Raw genomic sequence first — 21889 nt, 5'->3', positions numbered from 1 at the left:
ACTTTCGTGTTAAACTTTCATACTTACCTGGCAGGGGAGATACCGTGATCAAGAAGGCGGTTCACCCAGGGCGAGGCTCAGCCATTGCACTCCGGCTGTGCTGACCCCTGCGAATTCCCCAAATGTGGGAATCTCGACTGCATAATTTCTGGTAGTGGGGGACTGCGTTCGCGCTCTCCCCTGATTTACTGGGGCACTGGTGGCCTAGCGGTTAAGGAAGCGGCCCTGTAATCAGAAAGGTTGTCGGTTCGAATCCCGATCCGCCAAGGTGCCACTGAGGTGCCACTGAGCAAAGCACCACACTGCTCCCCGGGCGCCTGTCATGGCCGCCCACTGCTCACTCAGGGTGATGGGTTAAATGCAGAGGGCAAATTTCACTGTGTGCATCGTGTGCTGTGCTGCTGTGTATCACATGTGACAATCACTTTACTTTACTTTTAAGAATTAATATTAACAATTGCAAATTGTTCAACTGAAATTCCATTTTCAGCATGTATGGCTACATGTACATTCACCTGTAGGTTTGTAGGTTTAAACATTGACACAGGATACGTTGACACACATATTAAACAGGGATGCCTGAAGACCAGGTCCAGAACATTCCCTACTTCATGGGTTAAAGAGCTGCTGCTTAGATATTCTTTTCTTACTCCAGAGGAAGAAAAAACATATTCTTTAAACTAGTTGGTATTAATGTGTCCTAATATGAAAAGAACAAACCATTATGAATTTACCTGCTTATCAAAGCCTATTAAGTATCAGTAGTAATAATAATAATAATGATACGTAACTTTCCTATCAGGACACCATGGCACACCCCTTCCCCCTCCACGTCACAGACAGTAATAAATGACTCTACCCTGACTCTACCCTACCAGTGTAGTATCAGGGTAAAAAACACAACCACCAATGAAAAGGCAGCCTGGAATCTTCATGTTATTCTGCTACTTGTAACAAAATCTTCTGTAGCCTAAACTTTTAGAGCCTGTTCACTGACAACACCTGTTCAGAACAACTAGTCTTCCGTCATATTTCATTATCACAGGATGACTGACATATTCTCACATTATGAAAGTGAGGTAAGAAGTGATTGTAATTGTGAAACACTGCAGCACAGCACAACGAAATGCTCTACTTTCAACCATCACACTTAGTGAGCAGTGGGCAGCCATGACAGGCACCCAGGGAGCAGTGTATGGGGACGGTGCTTTGCTCAGTGGCACCTTGGCGGCTCAGGATTCTAGCCTTCTGATTACAGGCCCGCTTCTTTAACCGCTAGGCCACCACCTCCCCATAATTTTTTTCTACCAAAAGTTTGAGCAATTAATAACAACACAAAAAATAAAATTATTAACGAAACACCCCAATTCCTGCTGCCCATATGACCCCCAGATGTGACTGGGCATGGAAGGGTACGGGGTTAAGTCGAATCTCACTCTTTCCTGTCCTCAAAACTTCAGAGCCCTGCGTCTAATTAGTCTTTATCTGCTATTAGGGGGAATGTTTATTTTTTGATGTGTCAAAAAAGCTCAAGTTTTTTTTTTGTATTTTAAATTTGCAATTGGTTTATTTAAATAATAGAATGTCCAATACAAAACTTCACTTTCTTTTATGAAAATATCTACACCAGCAGAGTGTACTTCACTTTGATGCAAGGGGACGCCACGTAAAATGTTGCCTAGGTTTCCAAATTTGCTAGGGCTGACCCTGCATGACGGTATAAAACAATTCAGAATACGTTTAATCTGATCATCTGTTTAATTGTTTAAAGCATTCAATCATCCATTTAAAAAAAATATCCAACTTAATTATGTACAAGTTATTATGCATTCATGTTACGGACCCTAATAAGAAATTAATGACATGCAAATGATAAAAGAGTAAAAGTTACAGCTTTGCAAGTAAACTACAAAATAGAGTTTTCTGTACATTGGCTTTAAACACACACAACAACTGCCAGGCTTAGTCTCCATCCCTGAGTGACATCTTCCATTACATCACCACTTGCTCACTTGCTCCCTTCATTCTTTTTATTGAGTATGCCGAGTAGGCTCTCTGACATCAAGTAGGGTCTCTCGGACGAGCCATCGTTGCGCTCTACGTCCTCCACTGTGAAAGCGACACATGCACTGAGTCACCAAGTCATTAAAACATCGAACTATTTCTCTACAGAAACAAGACAGCTCAAGCTGAAAGACGTATTTGCACTTACCTTTGCTCTCCTCCCAAAGTGTATGTAATTGTATGTGCTGTGTGTGTAATGAGTGGGACTGACAGTGACAGAACATGGCGTCGTGTCCAGGTGTGCTTCAACAGGTACGTTATAAAGGTGCAAGATTACAGAAAGGGCTTTAGGATTTAATAAAGGTTGGATAAGCACTTTAACAACATGCAGAGAAAGAGAGAATAAAACAGGCAGAGGGTCCGATTTCACAGTTACAGCAGCCAATAGTACCATGACAAACACGTAATATAGCTCGTATTCAGGAGCATTAATAAGCTACACCAGCGTAGACATACACACACACACACATACACACAAGTGAAAGCAAAATACAAGACACTTGGTCACACATCACTAAACCAGTTCACCCGTTTGGTGGCAGCTGATATGAGTGTAAACACAGAACACTTTTTTTCCAGCATATATAGTACAATCTGACATACAGATACATAATGGTTAGGCACAGGTTTCGGAGTACACACCCTGCTGGCACACGACCAACCTTCAACATTGAAATGGGTTTGAGTTAGTATTAAAGAGGAAAAAAAACACAAAACACTAACAACATTTTAATCTAATGTTTGTTAAAAAATGTAAATGTTGAAACTGCAACAAGATCTGAACATCTTCAAATGCCTACACAATACATCCAAATTTCAATTGTCATTAACACCACTGCTATAATTTTAGTAAATTACAATATTGAGGAAAAGGTCATAATTAAAGTCTAAATAAATAAAAGTCAAAAGTAAAACAGAGAGTGAAATAATTTTGTTTTATGTTGATGATTATGGCTGATTGCTCATGAAAATCAGAAATCCAGTATATCAAATGATTACAATATTGCCTACAGACTTACAGAAATGTCCAACTTCGGAAAAGTATACAGTTTTTTTGTAGCATTTTGATTGTAAAACACTGAGAAATCTTTGTTTATATATTAAAATGTAATTGCTATTCTGTTCAGTGTTAACTGCTAGATTTTTGTTGCCCAAATAAAAAAAGATGATGAAACAATGTTGCAATATCTGATAAGATGGATTCACAATATTGATTTACTTGTGATTAATGTCGACTGAGAACACGCCTTAATATTAAAACTGCAATATAATCAATATAAGACACTTCAGTTACATCATCTCATGCGGTCTACCATGTGAAAAAAGATCATTTTGACCAAGGGACAGGGAAAGCATTGAATAGTTTTTAACTGTCAAAATTAGGGATGCAGCAATATATTTGGCTGTATATAGGCATAATATCGGCCAATCACCAAAATGGCTCATATTTAAAAGTGATGGTGTACTTCCACACAAGTCGCTATTCGACATCTTTATTTTGTCTTTGTAATTATGAATAATTATTAATCATTTCATGTTTACAATATTAAAGGTTTACCTTATTAAATGTCATGATTTGTATCATCGAATTTCAGAATTTAAAAATTCCGTGAGAGTGTGAATACCTGAAAGACTAATCTTTTCAACTATTCAATTACTTGAATAAATTGTTGTCCGGTAACACATAAATTGTTACCGGACACATATTTATTTTAAACATCTGTAATATATCGTATGGTATTGGTGCATCCCTAGTCAAATTAAAACATTTGTGTTGTAAACAGTTACCAGTAAACAGTATTTGTTTACCTAACAAGACCTTACATTATTTATTACGCCTCAGTTTTGACCTCTTACACTGAATGGCTGAAAGGAATCCTGGGAGTGATGAAGTCTCACAGTGCTTCAGGTGCTGATGTAGCGCCCGATATCTCCACCAATGAGATTTTCATACTACTGCTCACCTGTGGCGATATCCCAGAGTATTGCCCCTTGGTACCCTGAATGAAACTAGTCCTGAGGAGTTAGCGGGGTCTCCGTTTCTTGAGGTCCATTTTCTTGAGGTTTCACTTCTTCAGGTTCCTTCTCTGTAGCTTCCTGTGGTTTAGGCTCCTCCTCCTGCACTTTCAGAGTTTCAGGTTCCAACTCATGAAGTCCATTCTGTAGCACAGTCTTCGATAAAGATTCTGCAGTCTGAGGTTCTGGCTCCTGGGGTTTGTCTTCTGGAGTCAACATGGCCTGGGATTCGTGCTCTGGTTGCTGGTTTAGTGGCTGCTCCTCTTCAGTCTCCTGTTTCAGCACATCTTGCTGTTTCAGCTGAACTTCTGCCTCTTGCTGTAATGGTGTCTCCTCCTCAGTTTCCACTTGGACTTGGGGTGGAACATCAGTCTCATCTGAGTCAAGCACTTTCTTTAAGAGGATCTCATGTAGTTCTGAAGACATGTAATACGGCCGTTCCACAGAGCCGTCATTTCGCTCCATGTCCTCACCTAATATGTGCAGGTTCGTTTGTATTGGGGATGTGAAAGCATTTAAATGAATGGGAATTACAAATTGGGGATTGGGTTAACAGAAAAAAGTGAGAGAAAGAGATGAGGGGAAGAAGAGAAAACAGCCGTGAGAAACAGGATGTTCTAATGCAAGGATGGGGAACAAACATCCATGGAGGAATGACCTCTTAATCAACCTCTCAATCAACATAATAAATCTGTTTAGAACCACAGGGGAAATGCACCCACATCCATGGATCACGTTCCCCATCCTCAGTGGGAATGTTAAATGTTTTCAGAAGACTTGAAGGTGTCACATGCAGTTTTGAAAAGCGAGCAGGAACAAAGAGTATGCAAAGCAAGTTCCATAGAGTTCACCATTCTGAGCAATGCAAATAAAGTAACATTTAACTAGTCTTCACTATTACCTCTCCCTAAAAGAGAAATCTATCAGGACATGAGTTCTTAAAATAACAATTTCATGACCATATATAATTACCAAGAACCCCCCTGAGAACTACACCCTCCGATATAATGGTAAAGGGTCAGCCAGTTAAGGGTCTATTTTCAGTGTTTATCCAAATACATTTTTTTATTAAAATGCAATCAATTACATGTATGCACTGCTTCAGGAAGAGCTCAAATGAAATCATAAAATGTTATGTCAGTACAAATGTTATGTTTTACTACAAATGAGAGCGTTTTTTTTTTTTTTACTGTTTAAGAAATTGATTAAGAAATTGTGCTGTGATTTACTGCAAATGTGTATTGATTACCAATTATTGCAATCTCATATCATCTGACAATACATAATCAGGGTTTATGCAGGTTTAAGGAAGCTAATTTTAAGACTTTTTTTTAAAGCCACTTTAATCTAAGTCCCTGCATCTGGGTCCATCAACTACATTTACAATTTGTTTTTCGCGACAGACACTGTGAGGGCCAGTAATATATTATTATTTGATATATTAATTTTCCTTCCAAATGTCTGTTAATTTTTAGCCTTTACCAGTGTTAACAGACTCATATTAACAGTCTAGGACCACCCCCTGTCATTTCCATGCACACGCTGCACTTATTAAACCGGGAAGTATGCAGCATGCAGTGACCGGCGGATTACTGACAGATTGTTTCATTTGATTTACTGGGTCTGTGGTACTTTGAAGACATTTTTAATGATATTTAGGGCCTTAATTAAAAAAATAAAAATTTAAGACTTTGTAATAATCTGTGGAAACCCTGCATAATAATGTGATTTTCTGATTAGTAAATTGATGTTTTACAACATATACTAACAAAGGACACAGCTATTAATACTTACAGAAGCAGAGGAAGAGTGTGTCCACACACATGGCATAGACACTAAAGAAACCATGGGCAATCAGATAGGAACCAATCACTATTGTCTGGAAAAATCCAAAACACACTCAGCATTAATATCTTATAATACACCATGGCACATCAAGTAGAATGGCACTCATATATATATATATATATATATATATGAAAGAATGCTATCCATATATATATATTTTACTGTATTGGATATATATTTTATCCATATATATTATACTATACTGTCTGGATACTCTAGTAGGTGCATGAGTAAACTCCAGCTAGTACAGAATGCTGCAGCCAGAGTTCTAACTAGAACTAGGAAATGTGACCATATCACCCCAGTCTTACAATCACTGCACTGGTTACCAATCAAATTTAGGATTGACTACAAAATCCTACTTTTGACCTATAAAGCTCTAAATGGTCTTGCCCCACAATACCTGAGCAAACTTTTAGTTATTTAAGACCTGCCAAGCCCTCTTCGATCAACGGGTGCGGGGTCACTACTCGTACCGAAAGTACAGAAGGGAGCAGATCCTTATCATACAGTGCTCCGCAGTTGTGGAACAGCTTGCCAGTCAGTGTCCAGGACTCAGACACAGTCTCAGTGTTTAAATCCAAACTGAAAATGTGTGTTCTCGGGCCTTCCGTTAAAGTCCCAGACATTCATTTCACTTCACTTTGACACAGTGTCAATTATAAAGTCCAGTTTATCACACAGTCACCCTGTTAGACACAGACAGTGTTAAATTCACCCTAGTTAGGCCGTCCTAGTTAGGGTACTGGGCCACTGTAGCATCAATATACCGCTATAACCACATATTTCAGTATCAGTCATACAATGCCACCGTCTGCCGCTGCTTCTGTTTGTTTTCTCCGAGATACTGAATCAAGCACACAGACCACCGGCAGACTCCAGTGAAGAGACCAACAGATAAATCCTGGTTCTTGATAACTGCTAAACGATGACCATAGCCACCACCACCGAAACAAATACAGCTTCAGGGGTCTTCAAATGGCCCAGTAACATCATAATGGACATGTAATGTAGACCATGACACTGGACTACACTCTTGACTTCTCCCACCCTACAACTGTAGGGCTTATTCTTTTATTGTACAAATCATCACAAACCGTGCACTGACACCGTTTGCAGGCTCACTCTACCCTGGAAGGGGGTCCCTCTCTGTATCACTCCTTCCCAAGGTTTCTTCCTTTCTTTTTTCTCTTTCCTAGAATTTTTTTTTGTGTGGAGTTTTTCCTTGTGTGCAGAAGGGGGGTGTCAACTGTAGGGCTTGTCAAAGCCCATTGAGACATACTGTATGTGATTTTGGGCTATATATGAAATAAATGTTGTTGTTGTTGTAATCTTACCAGAATGGGGACCCAGTAATAATTGAGGTTGATATCATTAGAAATCTTTTGTATCCTCCCAGAGAAAAAAAAGAATGAGCAGATTCCTAAAGAGAGAAACACATTACCAATGTAAGCATTGCAAAAATAACAGTAGGCCCTCAGACAAGATCCTGCATGCTTGTCTTCAGAGCAGTTTGGCCCTGTTCCATTGCATGGTAGCAACTTGAGTCAACTCGGTTTGTTGTTTCATCGGGCAAGGTTTGTACTGGTCTTCTAGAATCACAACAATGACTAGGACCTTCCATCATTCAACCAAACCACAACTGCTTAACTTCAGCTGCCCACCTTTTAATCTGCATGAATATGACATCTGAGCTACCTGACCTAACTCATAACACATTATCAGTGTGATAGAAGACCTTCCACCAGGTGCATGTGGCACACTTCCACAACCATATTAGTACCTGGTATCAAAAAAAGTCCTTCCTACTTACCCACAATGCCAACAATAAGAAGTTTGCCCAAAAACAGGAGGAAGTCAGTCACTTTGTCAAGAACAGCCACCCTTAAATAAATAAAAACAGAAAACAATTATGTTGATGCTGAAACAAGACTCTTGAAGTCAGTGCTGTGACGTTAGCACTCACCTCAAAATGTTCCTCATCAGCAGGAAGAAAGCGTCTCGAGCGGATGTGCAAAAATTCTTACCGTATATAGCCACCTGTTCAGGAAAACATGGATAAATGATTATCTGTCAAAGACTAGAAAAAATGAGCAGTGCTTTCATCATTTTCAAGTTTCATGCTACACATCAATGTGGCAATAAATATAAACAAACAACCTCCCATTATGAACAATATAAGTTTTGATTACATGTTTTCTGAAAAGTGATACATGCAGTATGGACAGTGAATGAGGGAGTGAGATTTTGCTAAGCTAATGCTAATAAGCTAAGAAGCTAAACGTACATCATATGTAAACATCATTTAATATGAATTGCCCAAATTAATTTGTACCAAATAAGTATCAGCTGAGAGGAAAATCTTTAAATAACATATATAATGTGAAAGTGAACTGACTGTCATTGTGATACACAGCACAGCACATGGTGACACAACAAAATGTGTCCTCTGCTTTTAACCATCACCCTTGGTGAGCAGTGGGCAGCCATGACAGGCGCCTGGGGAGCAGTGTGTGGGGACGGTGCTCTGCTCAGTGCCACCTCAGTGGCTCATGTGAAGCACTGGATAAAGGACTAGGAGCGTAACAATGTATTGCTGTGCTTCAGTATTAGCGATTATAAACATTTAGCTTAATATTAAATTAATATTAGCTGTAGTTTGAACCCTTATTCACATATCAAACATAACTGTATTTTTACACCCCTTGAAAGAACAGGAATAATGTCTGAATTTAGTTGCATATCGGTCCCTGTGGAGCCTTACAGTATTATACAACAGACAGAAGAGCTCATCCACACACCATGATGTAGGCATTCCTGTTTATGAACTTGATGCACTTCTCCAGGCACCAGAAGCAACACTTCAGACAGCTAAGCAGGAATCTGGCACATTTATTTTGGGCTCCTTCACCAGAAGAAAACAAAAAACATTTATTTTCACACTTCTAATAACTGACTGATAAATAACTCACCCAATTGACTAATCAAATGGAACTCTACACCAGGGGCGCAACAAGTTGTCCATTCATGTGGACCCACTGGTTTCCTCACCTTTTAGCTTTTGATCCAGGTACTCAAGGATGACCCTGATGATCTGCACAATGGCAAGAATGAGCGAGCCGAAGGCCAGAGAGCCAGTGTGGTACCTGAGCAGGAGAGGAGAACACCAAAAATTGTTAAAAGCCTGATTGTGAACCCTCATCAGGGTTCCTCACAGGCACGCAAACACACACATAGACATGCACTTCTTGTTGTTCTTCACGTATCATTGGCCTGTTGCTAAGCGCTACCATTATGTGCTAAATAAACAGGATCAGTTGGCCCTGGATCAGTTTACATGCTGCATTATAGATGCACAGCCATTTATCCATTTATCACTTATGACACCATGTGCTAAACCTCAAAGGGGTTTAATGAGAATCAAGATGATTGATCTCCAGTACATATACTAATTTAGTTGGTGCTGTCTAGGCTGTGTAGTGTAATTTTGTTCACTTTGAGAAAACTGTAGTGCGGTATGGAGCAGAACACTTGGATTACTCCCCTAAAGTGTTGGTCAGTGTTGGCCTTACATTTCGTCTAAAATCTATCTTTAGTCTTTAAATCTATCTTTAAAATCTTTAGTCTTGACTCAAAATAGGAGAAACAGAGAAGATAGAAGAACGAATCTGTGCACACAAGGGCCTACAGACTCCTCCAACTTTGAACTTTTTTTCATAAAAACATCATTAGTTCTTTCTCCCTAAGACACAGATAGCTGTCACTTCTTGGTTCTTTCTGCTAATTTCACAAAGCTCACAAGACATACAGAACTGGCCCAAATATAAAACAATTACTTTTAGTCAAGGTCTAGACAAAAGTCAAAGTGATTGTTTTTGTCATTGTTATGCACAGCATAGAACAATGTGTCCTCAACATTTAACCCTGCATCACCCTTAGTGAGGAGTGGACAGGCGTGACATGCGCCCGTGGAGCAGAGTGTGGGGATGGAGATTTGAACCTGCAACCTTATCCACTCCCTCACAAATTGTCTGTGAAGTCTGTAAGCTCTTCCCATGTGCTAGATGTAGTAGTTTCGGTCAATGTCCTTGACTCTGATTCTATGATTCCAGGCTTGAAATGCAATCAATGTAACGTATCTTGTCCACATCATTATGTTTTGGTATATTATCACACCAATGGTGGGTCAAACTGTTTTCAGTGGCACTGAGCACAGCATTACACAATCTTTAATGATGTTTGTACATGAATGATTGAACTGAATGATTGGCTGCCACATGATTTAAAAGGAGACCTCAGACTGTGTTCAGGAGGACTGATAAAGGTTTTGGTTGCGGTTTGCTGAGGTTGCTGTATAGAATTTGTTTGCCTGTGTGTTTGATAGTTGTCTCCTAATGCCTTCCTCCCTTTGTTAGACCTCTGTGTGTTTATTTGTAATGTCTTGTTGATTGCTTGTATATAGCTCTGTAAATATAATTATATAAATCACAGTAAATTAACACACTTTTGTACAGCCTTTGTGCGTCTCTCTAACCCTTTCCCAATCCCATCCATGTCACGTATCTCTACACCCATAGATGTGACAACTTAAATACTTCAATACACAAACCAATTAAAACTAGTAGGTCGCACCTCAGAGCTCGCCCAAGGGACGAACATATAGGAAAGGCTGGGATGTCATCTGGTTTCTTGAAGGCCCAGTAGTATGAAGCAAAGGCCCCTGCGAGGGTCACCTGTCCCAGTGCAGTCACAAAGTTGACACACCAGAAGAACAGGAAGAGGTTGTAGAACTGCAACAAGATGAGGTACTTGTGGTATGACGTCTCTCCTCCATAGAAAGCAAACCGGCACTCAGCATCAGGGCAGACCTCTATGATGCTGGAGTTTTGGAATGTCTGGATAAAATTACAAAAAATCTTTAATGCAATAAGCAACACACAGAGCACTTCCTGCTCGCCCTTATCCACTCCATCAGCCATAATACTGAAAACAACACGACCATGCTTTATTTTTAGAGAGCTGACAAACTTGACAGCTGTGAAACTGACACAAATGAGTTTGATTAATTAAAACTTCATAATTGAAAACCTTTTTTACATGCAAGAGATATGCACAGTATGTTGTGGACAATGGATGGGATCAGACAATGCAGGAAAAAAATGTTTGGTTTGATGACTCTACAGAGTGTCCTTGAGCAAGTGTGTGGCCACGAGACAAGTTAATGAGGGAGGGAAAAGCAAAAAAGAATCAATACAATAAATCACAAGGCAACAAGTACATAAAATAATAATGCAATTAAATAAGAGTAATAAAAATGATTCACTAACTGAGCTAAACATCAGGGTTGTTCATCGCTCATGCTTGCTTACCTTAGGGTTGCAAACCTCCATGGAATAATTACACTGAGTGGTGTTGAAAACTTTATATATCTGTTCATTGGAGGTGGACAAGAAACTATGGATTTAGTTAAGGAACCAAACCAGCAGAAAGTAGAGAGATTAAAAAATATATAAACAACTATGTAATTAAGTACAGAAATCCAATAGCATGATGCTATATTTAATGCATTGAGCTAAAGAATTAGCTTTATTTATTTTTCCCTTTTACTGTAAATGTAATTATTATTATTATTAAAATGAACAAAAGTACTTGCAGAAAGTACCTATTCCTATGAAGCAAAAAAAACAATAGGCATTATTAGTTATGATACTAGCTTCTTTTAAAATAAAAATTCAATTAAAATTGATTTACTGTATGCCGAAAACTCCTAGAAAAATAATAATAATAAGATGAACTGGAATAACAGATTCTGAAAGATACACTGCAGTGACGGCCCAGTATGCAATCACCAGTGCTAGGAGGGCGAACGTCAGCAGAGGGTAGAAGAGCGAGGACATCACATGACCGATGGCCCTGCAAAAGCAAATTGTTTGCAAAATGACGTCCAGTCAAGAACAAACAGACAGAAACCTATTACACATTAAACCCGCTGCTCTCACCTGCTGGCCTCCTTGATGAGAGCGATGGCGATAAGAATCCTCTTCCTGAGGAAGATCAGAAGGATGATGATGACCACTTCCACAATGCTGAGAATAATGACTAGGAGGTGAACAAGAATGTTCTATTAGTCACAGTGTGATGCTGTGGAGAACTTCTCTAGACCTCAGCAGGGAGTCACTGCTTCACTATGTTGTTCAGCCTATGTACTTAACAGTGAAACCACACAGAGAAATGGTAAAAATCTCACTGAATGCCAGCCAAGTCTGTTGGATCTGCAGGTAGATGGAGAAATCTGTCTGAAGGCCCAGGTCACGCAGGGTGACATTACCCCCAGGGGTGCCCTTCAGATGGGCGTACTGCATGTAACAGTGGAAGATCCCTGGGGAGAAGTCAACATACCACCAGTCCTTACATTCAGTAATGCCTCATCAAGTCCATATCAGGAACACACTGTAGATACCTTCACAAGTCACTATAATGAATTTACAGTATAATGCATAGCAGCTGCTACAAGAATGAATAAAGCGAATGTGGTTGTAATGTCAGTTGTTTCAATGTTCAAATCATTAGGTTCATAAAACACTTATCTGCTACATCTATATGCTGATTAAACATAAATATTTTCTACAAAAAAAAATAACAAAGACTCAAATAATGTTTTTTAAAAATGATAAAATAATAAATCCCACTGTATTAATATCAGGTAGACTTTTTATATTAGTAATCACTAGCATCAATTGTAAAAAAAAACTGAATCACATTAATCACAACAATAGGCTATGGCTCATCCCCCCACTTCTGGATTTTTATTGAGTGGTTTTCTAATGGAGCGAACATTTCCCTGGACACATTTAACTGCAAATGGAATAGACAACGTCATTAATCATAATTCATACACAATTCTCTCACAAGAAAGAATCAATCCAAAGTCACAGATGAGCGTCATACAAAACATTAGCAAACACTTGGTGGTTTCTTTACCGTATCCAATGACAAGAATAACCATGATCATCATGACCCAGACCATGATCCCAGCCAAGTAGCGCAGGAGTACGATGAAGATCAGGCTGATCACCATGGCAATGAACAGGCCACTGTAGAGGAGAAAAAATCTGGTGATGACACAGGTTCAAGCAACATTCCCTAATTCACTTTCTAAAGAAAAAAAGGATCGATTACAGTTTTATACTGTTTACAGTCACAATTTCACACGACCACTGAACGGAACAGGAGTAGTCAGAAAAAAATCAAATGCGACATTATCTCAACAATGCAACACAAGTACCACGTCATTTTACTTTTTTTAAGATATTCTTTTTACTTATTTGCAGAAGACTCACAGCAGGATCCAGTGCCAAGACTGAGTGTAGTCTTCAAAGATCCTCATGGCTACCTGGCGAGCTTCCACAGCAATGTTTGACTTTCTGCAAAAAAAACACATAGCTTGGCAGTCACCTCAAATGCCAGAAGTGACCTCAGCTGCACGAATAGTGTAAGACAAGGATTAGGACTAACTTTGTTGCTTCTAGCAGGTCACTTGCATTCCGTGTCTGGCCACTGTCATCCGTAAAGGTTGTGCTGTTTTCACCCACAACGATGACCCCTCCAGGTTTGGTGCCAAGGTTTGGCAGGCACCGTCTGGAAACTGTTGAATAGATTAGTTTTATTACAGCGTGCAACATCTGGATCCCAGAAACCAATTTACTCTGTGCCAGAAGAATAAAATGAAGAGCAAAAAAAGACTAGCATTAATTTCATATTGCTATTTAAAATACAGGGTGGGCCATTTATATGGATACACCTTAATAAAATGGGAATGGTTGGTGACATTGAACACATTTTATAAGTGGTCAGAAACTTCTAAATAACTCATGAAAGAAGCACACCATTGTTTTTCTTGTGAAATTACCAATAAATTTGATCTGTCACATGACCCTCTTCCAATTGAAAAAACAAAAGTTGGATCCAAGATGGCCGACTTCAAACTGGCCACTATGGTCACCACCCATCTTGAAAAGTTTGCCCCCTCACTAATATACTAATGTGCCGTTAATATTACCAACCATTCCCATTTTATTAAGGTGTATCCACATAAATGGCCCACCCTGTACAACAAAATCTGTTTTAAAGCTTTAAACTCTGATGTAGATTCATTTCGGTTCAAATATTTTTTAAGACCCAAGAGACCCTGAGAAAAGAATAAAAAATTATTACACATATTCAACATTGTCACACAAAGAAAGAAGTGTTTTTTCTTACATTTTTGGCTTGGGAAGAGCATGGCAGGACACAAGCCCTCTTTCAGGATGGTAGGGGCATTCTGAAAACCAACACCCATACAACCACTACTGCACATGAGCACGCTCTACAAGGCTAGTTACGGGACGACTCTTACACTTGATCTATCTCACAGTTGCATTTGGCATGATGAACATGTACTGACCATGAAAGAGATGTTGGATTCTTTGCAGAACTTCTGGTAGTAGTTCATCTCGTTGTTCTTCAAGGCACTCACCAGGGTGAGGAACTTGTTGGGACATTCCTCCACACAAATCTGATCAGAACATTTTCTCAGATCATTGCCCATATTCATCACCATTGTTCTGATCATGGGAAGACTTCAAAGGTAACTCAGCGGATGAAGTGTGACGTTTAACATGAGGGTTTGGTGGGGCTCTAACCTGTGTGGTGGGGCACTGGAACTCCAGCAGGGTCAGTGGACTGGCACACTTCAGGATATTGAAATAGAAGAGTAATGTCTTGTTCCTGTACAGAACGTGAAGGTGAGATAGAAAGTGCCAACATTTCCAATGCAGGTAACTAAAGAAAGTACTGCTTGACATTCTGGATAACAACACAACAGTACAAGAAGCACAGAATGTGTCTGAGCTTAATTAAAATTCTATATTTAATTTTTTTTATATTTATATATATATTTTTTATATTTTCAAGTTTCTATTTTTAATACAGCTTCTATTTTTATTATCACACCAGGGAAATCACAATATGAATATAGAAATTAATACAGATTGAAAGGTGCCTTGCTCATGGGAACCTCAGTGGCACCTTAGTGGTTTGGGATTTGGACTGGCAACCTTTTGGTTTCGAGTCCACTTCCTTACCTACTAGGCCACCACTGCACCAACAAGGTACACTCCCATTCCACACCCGTCACACTCCCATTCTAATTTCCCCAAAAATAGCCTACTGTGTTCAGACAAGGCCGCAATCAACCTAGCAGAGTCTACTAAATGTCCAGAAACTGCTGGAGTATGTACTTACTGTAAAGGTGTCCCCACTTGCCCACAAAACTGGCCGCTGCTGTCGGTGGGGTATATGACCTTACGAGGGTCACCATGAGACCAGGCTGAGGGAGAAGTAGAGTAGATTCATTTTAGTTCCAATCCCCAGCAGTTACCGCTGCAGCTGTTTTGGAAACAGTGGCTCTCATACAGACTAATAATTATAATCAGAAATTACCCAGAATTCCCACTGCAAAGTAGCCCAGCAGGGCAAGAACAAAGAGGATACAGCAGAGAATGTCAGTGCAACCCCTGTCAGGCATAAAAAACATCAATAAATAATAAACCATATCAATACAAATAACATGACTTTTAGAGCAGCAACAATACGCAACCACCGATTCCAAAAGACATAACCTGCTGCCACACTGACACTGGTGACAAAAATTTATTTCTCATTTCACATGGAAATTATGGAACCATTATTAGTTAGTTCAGGCAAACAATGCATCCATTTTATATAGGGATATTTTCTATTTACATAACCCTGAAGACATTTTGTAACACACCTCAATAAGATCTAATGGAAATATGTAATACTAGTCTAAAATTTATATTTTTGCTGATATGACACTGATTCAGAATGATACAGGAAAACAGGGAAATGATACCTAACCAAAGGTAAACCAAATGTCCCAGGTGCTTAACAAGCAGAATGCATATTGGGTTTGGTCGGTACCACTGTTATATTGTTGGACGCAATTGTTGGATATTGTTGGACAAAATTGTTGAATATTGCAGGCAGCTTTATCAGAAAAATATATTCCTCTTACCTGTTATGAATGGGGCCTTTAAATGTAGGGTCAAATTTCCGTGGGTCCCCTGTAAAGACATTATGATGAATATGATGTGGTAGAAGCCTAGTGGGTAACACACTCGCCTATGAACCAGAAGACCCAGGTTCAAATCCCACTTACTACCATTGTGTCCCTGAGCAAGACACTTAACCCTGAGTGTCTCCAGGATGACTGTCCCTGTAACTACTGATTGTAAGTCACTCTGGATAAGGGCATCTGATAAATGCTGTAAATGTAAAGTGTAAATGTAAATGATGTACACACACACAATTACCATCTGTTCATGTTTTTTTTGTCACTTCAAAAGCTGAGATACATTTGGAACAACAATATGCATTTCCTGCCAGGACAGACATGCCTAGCAACAAGCAATATAACTGCGCGCCAGCCATGGTAACACGGTTACTAGGGCACTCAGTGACAGACTGTATTAGAGGATACACACACACACACACACACATATACATAAATCTCCATCACCCCTACTGCTATAAGGCTGTAGAAGCTATGCCTTTCTGGTGGAGCAAGTAATAGCATGCATGAAAAACCAAAAGCTGTCCTGCTGCCTGTTTCCACGAGGATGTGTGTCATTTGCAACAACAGAAAAGATGGAAATGAGCATGCTAGATGCAGAATAACACTGTAGGCTGCCATGTGTTGCCAAGAGATAACGTTGTGTCTGGAAAGTTATGAGCGGAGGCAGCAGCCCAGACTTGCACCTTCATACATGCCTCGCACAATATGCCGCTAACTGAGGCAGACCTTCCTGTGGTCATGACTGTTATCTGTGATGATGAGCTTTGGTCTTCTGAGAAGCTGAAATGACAGTTCCTCACCAGAAATTATTTACTTCAGCGCATCAACCGGCATGTAATGTTTTCTACTGTACTCTACTCTTTCCATTTTTAACAATAAAGCAGAAAAAAATCACAACCTTCTCTCAGCTGATTTCCAGCTTCTTTCCAGCAACAAACTATGTAAAAGTAGAACATTACCATGCTTGTTGCTGTATGCCTCTTTGGTCATATTCCACTCCTTTTCTTCCGTCGTCAATACTTAAACTTCTGCCACACTTTCTTCTTCCTGTTTTTCTAAATGGCTTCCTTCCTAGTAGTGATGTATTTCAGCTTCCTGTTCCTTCAAGATGCAAAGCATTCGTGTTTTACAGGAGGCAGAACTGTGGATTTTCACTTGGATGTACAACAATTTCCCATGTCTTCTGGATTTTTACATTTATTTTATTTGCCATGAGACTGGAATCAGACAGGACTATTTTTGTGGGACTGTGTGTATTGTATTGGAGTGAGATGAATTTGACCAGACTGAAATGAAGTTGAAAGTACTAGACCAAACTTTTCCCAACCAAATACTGAACAAATTAAACTCAATGTTATGTTACCAAAGTAATATTATATAGATTGTACTTGATTATCCTAGTTTTGGTTTAATGAAAATGATGTGCATTGACAGTAGAAAACCTACATATTACAAACCCTACAGTAGAATACACACACACACACACACACACACACACACACACACACACATATATATATATGTATATACATATATATATATATGTATTTATATAATTTCTGTATATGTATAAGTATGTAAGCATATACAGACACACATTCCCTTTGTGCTTCTATGTGTATTCCCTTTGTGATATAAAACTATTTGGAATAATCTGAAAAAATGCTGCTCGGCCGAAGCTCGAACATGATTTATTTAAACAGGAAACAAAACCAGGCTCGATGGTCAAAGCACAAAGGGAATGAAACACAAAACCAGTTGCATGTGACGATTGTCAGAACATAAATGTGTGTCCATATCAGTGCAGGAACTGACTCTGGTTCATGCAAGCACCCATTTATAGGGCCCTAGTGGAAGCTGTACATCATTTGCTGTAACCGCATCAAAACACCAGGTTTATTGTCAGTTTATAAAAACGTGATGTTCTGGTTGACAGAAATAATTACGTACCAGCAAAAAAGGTAGCTATTTTCTCTTCTGGAAGACATAGATAACTGCAATTCTCTCCTGTGCCGTCTATTTATGTAAACCCTGAGGATGCAATAGATCTTTTGTGATTGGTTGCCAACTGCATGACTACTAATTGTCTGAATTTAAAAGAAATGAACTGGTGTTGCACTATCCAGTGACAGCCACTCATATTCACCCACAAACAGGCAAAAAGCAAAATGATTGAAGTGCAAAATCCTGATTTAAAGTGAGCTGTTTTGTAGCTTATATGATATATGATTTAAAAGGTTCAGAAATAATGAACACCCACAAATAAATTCTTTGACTGTATTCTAATTGGGATTTTTTTTTTTGCTCCAGATTTGATGGGCTGAGATTAGGACTCTGAATGCGGCCATTGTGCAACACGGCTGGGCGACATGAGCTACAAACACTGGATAATGATCTTCATCACAATGTGCCCTATTCTGACTAACAAATCTGCAGACGAGTGCAAGCAACTTATATAAAGTTCACAGAGAACGTTAAGTGCAGTATATAGGTGCTATTATCTACCTGCCAACACCAGACACAAATCTTTCTTCTATAATAATAAGGAATAGTTACAATATGAGAAAACCTGCATTTTAATTAGTGATACAAATTCTACACAATGACTTTGTGTTTGGGATTAAAGTGTTGATACGTGACTTCAACAGGATCTTACAGGTTTGAACAGAAAGCTAAGAATTCTCTTTAGGTTTTGGCATGCAGAGCCATAGTGTTTGTTATTTTTCTTTAGTAAATATGGAGTATTCTAGTGGCTCCTACTGTCTCCACTCCTGATAAACCGGCTGAGTTTTTCTTCTGCACAGCACATGGTCCTTGGAATGTACATGTAGATGTAAAATAAAAATGATGTGTGTTTGGCTGTTCTTGTCACTGGACAAGTTTTAACCAGAAAAAAAAATGACAGCGTGGATGTAGAGCTTTAATCAGGTCTTAAAGGTTAGAAATGAGCCCGACAAGTAGAGCTTTTTAAAAGCTCGAACCCGACATTGTTGTGGTGGCGGATGTCAGCCAACATGACTGTACATCATTTTTTTTCAGACTTTGCTTTCATATAGGGCTGCAACAACGCATCGATTAAATCAATAAAAATCGATCAAAAGAGTCTTCTACGAATTTCATAATCGATTCGTTGAGTCGGAGACGTTTGATTATTAAAAAAAAAATTGTTGATCACGGAGAGCAGAAAACACACTCGGACTCTCTCCGCACTGATGCCTGTAGAGTTCATAGACAGAGCGGAGCAACAATGAAATGAAAAAATACAACGCCACATGGGCCATAATTTTTTTTTTTTTTAACGCTGCTTTGAACGGTTTCCTGATGTCTACCTCAGTGGAAGCATGCAGCAAGCACTGATCTGCACGTGCTCAACACGACCACGCGTTTTTATACACGTGCTGAAACAGACCTGGTCAGAGCTCCCCTCTCATGCCGTGCTTCACCAAGGATGATGGTTAAAAGCAGAGGACACATTTCGTTGTGTCAACGAGTGCTGTGCTGCAGTGTTTCATAATGACAATCACAGTGTGATACACAGTCTGCAGTGTAGTGTAGAGAACAAGTTCTGACATTCAAACAAATCCTGTTAAATTTTCTGATTTGTATTGTTCTTTTTTAAAATAAATTATTTATTGTTCTGGCAGCATATTTAAAAAAAAAAAATTCTATACTTGGCAGATGTAAAGCATACATGTGTGTTTTTTGTGTTAGTCCATTTTTATTTTATTATTATTATAACAGCTCAAGGAGCAACATGTTCATGCATTTTCTAAAGATTTTAGTTCTGTTTTTGAATAAAGGGTTGGAAATTAATGCTTTTATATTTTTGTTTTATCCGATTAATCAAAAAAGACAGATGAATCAATCATTAAAATAATCGTTAGTAGCAGCCCTACTTTTGTAATCACCAGAAGCAAGCCTCCGTTTCACTGCCTCAAACACCTCTCCTGACACATCATTACACAGTACATGCAGTGATAAACGTATTGGCACAGCGTCCCCTCTCCCCTTTCTTTTTATTCAATTTATCCTGTTTAAATTTCAGCTCAGTGAAACGCTTTAAGCACCAACACGTTTTCAGTAAATTATAACCTTTTAACTTTCTTTTAGAATTGTGCTTCAAATAAAGATCTTTATACTAACCAGATGGTTAGTTAGTTTGATGCACCTAACTTTTGTGCTGGTGCAGCAAAGAGAAAACGTGCAACCAGTTTAAAAACAATTTGTCTAGCTCTGTATGTGCTACATGTCTGTCTCCAGTGTATATGGTTATTTCCCCTATACTGATCCAGATTTTTATATCTACTCTGGGGCGGCCCCGCATTCGCTGTAATACAACAAAACCACCTCTCACATCGTTTCCCTAGTTGTGTTTTTAGATGATATCAAAAACATAGTACTTGTATTTTTTCATACCGCAAAATATGAAGGAAACCCACACAAACAAACCTTCTACGGGCCCTGATTACAGGAGGTAAAATGGTGCTATGAGCCATTATCATAACAAAATCTACTTTACATATAATGAATTTATCACATATGAAGGTTCGCCATTTAAAAATAAATGACGAAATTGTGTGAAATTGTGTTATTGTGTTATGAATTGCATCTGTAACGCGTGGGGTTCTAATGAAATGCCATGTTGGGGTCGGGTCGAGATCCGTTACTGAGCCGTAAAAATTAATATATAGATGATGGCAGAAATAGTATTTGAAGCATATGTAAGACACATTCCATAAAAAAACCAAACAAACCAGAGATCCTTCACACACACATACACACACACTCCAAACATAAATATCCACGTTGTACGAACATACACATGCAGACATGCACAGAAACAACACTTTAAAATACAAAACACACACATTTCATACAGAAACAATGCTGAACACACACAATATATAAATATACATAGGCAATTAATTTCACACATGTAGAGAAAATGCATACACACACAGAGACATCTCAAACACACACACACACGCACACACACAATCTATATATACACAGTTCATGTAAACACAAACCACACACACACAAACTATACATACACAGTTCATGTAAACACAAAAAAAACACAGACGCACACACAAACTATACATACACAACTCATGTAAATACAAACCACACACACTCACACAAACACAAACTATACATACACAGTTCATGTAAACACAAAAAAACACACACGCACACACAAACTATACATACACAGCTCATGTAAATACAAACCACACACACACACACTCACACACACTATACATACAGTTCATGAAAACACAAAACACACACACACACAAACTATACATACACAGTTCATGTAAACACAAACCACACACACACACACACACACACACACACTATACATACACAATTCATGTAAACACAAACCACACACACACACACACACACACACACACTATACATACACAATTCATGTAAACACAAACCACACACACACTCACAGCACATAAGCGGTCGCCGCCTCGACAACTGAGACACACAAAAGACCCCCAGTGTCCCTCACACACGTCCATACGTATGAATATCGCGACATAACGCGACGCATTGTTTAAGTCAGAGCCACGCTGTCCCCACCCAACCGACCACCCATCCCTCCATCCGTCACCACTCATTCCTTCCACTCTTCACCTCCTCTGCGCGCGCACTCACCATATTTGGCCTCGGGATTTGCGTCCTCCACTTCCATGTGGATTTGATTATTACTGCTATTATTCTTATTATTAACCATGCGGAAATATCAGCGCGCCAGCAATCCGCGCCGCGGGTTCACTGAAGACGGACCATCTCCAGCATTCCAGA

At 39.1% G+C, this 21889-nt stretch overlaps 1 protein-coding gene and 1 non-coding gene across 4 annotated transcripts; one reads left to right on the top strand and one right to left on the bottom strand.

Annotated features, from left to right (window-relative positions):
* Window positions 1-19: 19 nt before the first annotated feature.
* Window positions 20-183, top strand: LOC114787243 (U1 spliceosomal RNA). Its single transcript, XR_003749373.1, has one exon. It is a non-coding gene; the product is annotated as a U1 spliceosomal RNA (small nuclear RNA).
* A 1556-nt stretch (window positions 184-1739) lies between these two features.
* Window positions 1740-21889, bottom strand: slc44a2 (solute carrier family 44 member 2 (CTL2 blood group)). 3 transcript variants are annotated; one of them, XM_028973553.1, is made up of 22 exons: window positions 21740-21889; window positions 16004-16052; window positions 15409-15482; window positions 15211-15295; window positions 14610-14694; window positions 14372-14482; window positions 14188-14248; window positions 13444-13573; window positions 13269-13352; window positions 12910-13022; window positions 12176-12307; window positions 11928-12027; window positions 11749-11841; window positions 11298-11382; window positions 10561-10823; window positions 8980-9074; window positions 8730-8833; window positions 7895-7968; window positions 7742-7812; window positions 7266-7351; window positions 5875-5959; window positions 1740-4553 (listed from the first exon to the last, which is right to left on the bottom strand). In XM_028973553.1, the coding sequence occupies exons 1-22, from the start codon at window positions 21816-21818 to the stop codon at window positions 4075-4077; spliced, it is 2538 nt and encodes an 845-aa protein (XP_028829386.1). In that variant the 5' UTR covers window positions 21819-21889; the 3' UTR covers window positions 1740-4074. The 3 variants fall into 3 exon arrangements, with proteins under 3 accessions (XP_028829386.1, XP_028829388.1, XP_028829387.1); XM_028973555.1 differs by having other exon boundaries at window positions 1740-2109; XM_028973554.1 differs by lacking the exon at window positions 21740-21889 and adding an exon at window positions 17023-17132.

The sequence above is a fragment of the Denticeps clupeoides genome, chromosome 3 (assembly GCF_900700375.1).
Source record: "Denticeps clupeoides chromosome 3, fDenClu1.1, whole genome shotgun sequence".
Classification (NCBI taxonomy): Eukaryota; Metazoa; Chordata; class Actinopteri; order Clupeiformes; family Denticipitidae; genus Denticeps; species Denticeps clupeoides.
This window is presented reverse-complemented; position numbering and strand designations above follow the sequence as displayed.